General features: G+C 39.7%; 1 protein-coding gene across 1 annotated transcript in view; it reads right to left on the reverse strand.

The window, feature by feature from the left end:
• Nucleotides 1–2,848, reverse strand: part of LOC107694064 (receptor tyrosine-protein kinase erbB-2-like) — a 50,517-nt gene extending 47,669 nt beyond the window's left edge. The window contains exon 1 of the mRNA XM_016493653.1: nt 2,584–2,848. Coding sequence (XP_016349139.1) covers nt 2,584–2,662 — 79 coding nt within the window. The 5' untranslated portion in view covers nt 2,663–2,848. The remainder of the gene's footprint in view (nt 1–2,583) is intronic.
• Between the last annotated feature and the right edge of the window lie 286 nt (nt 2,849–3,134).

Consider the following 3,134-nt stretch of genomic DNA (forward strand, 5'->3'; position numbering starts at 1 on the left):
GTCCTCTTTTGGAAGACCAAACAAAGTAGTTTCGCTTTCACAACGAAGCACACAGCGTCTTCACGACATGGCTGCAGCGTCAACAATACTACAGCGATAATAAAAGTTACGCCTTCTTTCTTTGCATGAACATTTAGGCGGCGTTATGCAAATCTTCCTAGATCGTGACGTAGATATGTGGGGGCGTGTTAGATCGAGCCGTTTTAGGTAGGCGTGGCTGACTCTTAACTTTTATAAAGAATATCTCTTTGGATTTGAGACTTTAGTCTTTGCAACTTTACAGATCTTCTTTATGCACCAAGAGCTTGTAACACTCCAAAGAGAAAGGAAAAATTGAAATTGCATCATATGACCCCTTTAATACTGATTTAATTTGATTAGTAACTTATTCTTCTTATTCTACTTGTTGTTATTATATGGTTTTATCTAGAATTTTTAAAAAGCTTATAAATGTTTTTTATTTTTTTTATTTGACATAAAAGATTACATACTTTTAATAAAGATAGAAAAATGCCATTACAAAGGTAAAAACAAAATTCTACTGTAAATCACTTTGAGTCAAATATCACCTCGTAATGGGAAGGCTATTTTTTTGATCAAATTTTGGTGCTCCTAAATTTTTGACTGTGCTCCTACATTTTTTAAGTTAGGAGCACAAGCGCTCCTAAAAAGAAAAATAAGCGTAGAGCCCTGTGTGGTGACACTTTCAGCTAACGGCATTGCTAAAAGCCACCATTACCGGCTCTGAAACACTCACAATGAAAAATGTAAAGCATATCTATAACAGCTTTGCACACCCGCACCAACTGATAACAAGGATAAGCCCACCGAGCACAGCAATGAAATGACGGTTCGTTTACTAACTGGACGCATAACATGTTTATGTCGTATGCATATGCAGAATCAGATGCCAATACTTTGAAAGGGACTGATCTGGCTTAGTTTTGAGAATGGGAGATGCAGTCACATTAATGGTCCATGCCAACAACGTCCCATGCAAATGTCCCAATTGCATTGTTTATGGATTCTGCTTGTCAACAAGACCGAATGCTTCTCCAGGCTGTTGACAATCTGAGTGCTTTAAGAATGCCTAAGACAACAGACCGTTTGCTGAAAATATTTACGGAACATGAAAACATCAAACACTCATGCAGACACACATTTGTTTTGTTCCGTGTGTAATCAGAAGCTGACACAGTTACGCAGAACTTTAAAACAAACGACCTTTGGAATAACTCATTCAGTGAGCAGGAAGGACGGAGTGTATGATTCTCTAAGAACATGAATTCTTCCTCCAACTAAGTGCACATATTGTACACACAGAAGAATGAAAAAGAAAATTCACAGTTTAAACCTGAACCATAAAACAAACAATAGATTACGACATAGTGATATTTTTGTGTTGCAGTGAATGTAGGGTGACCATACGTGCCATTTTCCCAGGACGCGTCCTGGCCAGGGGACACCGGCCCTCCAGGACCGAGTTTGGGCACCCCTGCCCTAAGTGAATGAGAACTTCAAAGCTTAACCCGGCATATAACAGAAATTCTATTTTGTACACAGTTTTTGTAAATCTCTGCGAGATTGCAGAGTCTTCTCTCAGCTGAGAACTTCTATTATGAGAACTTCTGATTTATATCAATGGCAATACCATGTTTTTGAGCATGTACCATCGTAGCACCATGTAATTCTTTCACTTATAGTCCCATGTGAATGGTTATTACTCAGTATATAACTGAAACTGCCTTATCATCATCATCATCACTATCATTATGTTGTTGTTGTCCTGTGTTCATGACCCAATTAATTGCTATTGTATTATTAACTATTTTTAAAATAATAACATGTGCATCAGTTATTATCATTTTGTTGTTGTTGTTCTGATCATGATCCAGTTCATTGTTATTGTATGATTACATATTATTACAATTGTGTTTGCAGTATTATTACATTTTGGTGTCATTAATATTAAAATGAAAAACTCTGCCGTTGTGTGTGTGTGTATTGGTTTGATACTAAGATATCGGGAGTTGTGCCCATTAAACTCCTGAACTCTGGCTGTCAGGTTTCAGTGCTATTGTCAAGCAGAACTTGCAAATCAAGTTTGTGTGACATACCTCACCTACGACTAATGCGCCAACAGTGTGGGAAAAGAGAGAAAAAAACACCCCGACGGGATTTTCTGAACTTATCCACTTTATATCTTAGTCTTATTTAGGTACATTAATACAGGCTTAAATTGTAACATTGTTTACTCCACTAAAAGAACTTCTTACGAAATCTTGAATTCCACACTCCGTGTACATTTCAAGACAGCTACGCGGCAAAACTAATCGCTCCAAACCTTTGGCTCGAACAGCCGCGTAAAAAAGCAGTGGGCCCCGTGCGCCGGTCGCGTCGCGACTTTAGCAGTGTACATGGGGTGTCAACCGCTTGATTAGCAGTTTCTCCAAAAGAACGCGTCCCGCCGCTGTTTGTTCATGTTAAACACTTTATCTGCTCCGTAACTTTACATTAACGTAGTATGTAATAGTATAAAATGGGAATTTTGGGATAGTTTGGGAATGTGTGGAGATGACCCACCTTCTCTCCCTGAAGCGGCTGTAATACCCAACAGCAGCAGCAGGACCCAGACGAGCCCAAAACTTTTGTCTGCCTCCATCGATTAGTCCTCCATTAGTTAATAGTCCTCCAGCTCATACCCGGATCCCGTACACGTTACACAGATCCCCCTCGTGTAGTTTCGTTGCGTTAAATATACCTTTTTTCGTGTCTTTGTTATTTCCCGAATACCAACAACTTCCTGGCAGGAGCGAGTGCGCCTGACTCTCCAGTCAGTGTGTGTGTGCGCGCGCTCCCGCGGAGGAGTGGCAGTACAGATTGACTCCAGTATTACAGCAACATTCACGCAGGCCAGTTATGGAGTCGGGAGCAGTTTTAACAAGACCAAGGCTAGTAGTCATATTTTTGACTTCAGTGAATATTTCTCCTATTTATATTCAAATATATCGGCTTGAAAACCCAAAAAAGCTACTGAACATTTCCATCGTAATGCCCAGGAAATCAAGATCTCACTGAATACGCAAGACGTATGGAAGCCCGTTTCCGCCACTGAATACAAATTAAAAGAGGTG

This window comes from Sinocyclocheilus anshuiensis, unplaced genomic scaffold (genome assembly GCF_001515605.1).
Source record: "Sinocyclocheilus anshuiensis isolate Anshui unplaced genomic scaffold, SAMN03320099.WGS_v1.1 scaffold2046, whole genome shotgun sequence".
Lineage (NCBI taxonomy): Eukaryota > Metazoa > Chordata > Actinopteri > Cypriniformes > Cyprinidae > Sinocyclocheilus > Sinocyclocheilus anshuiensis.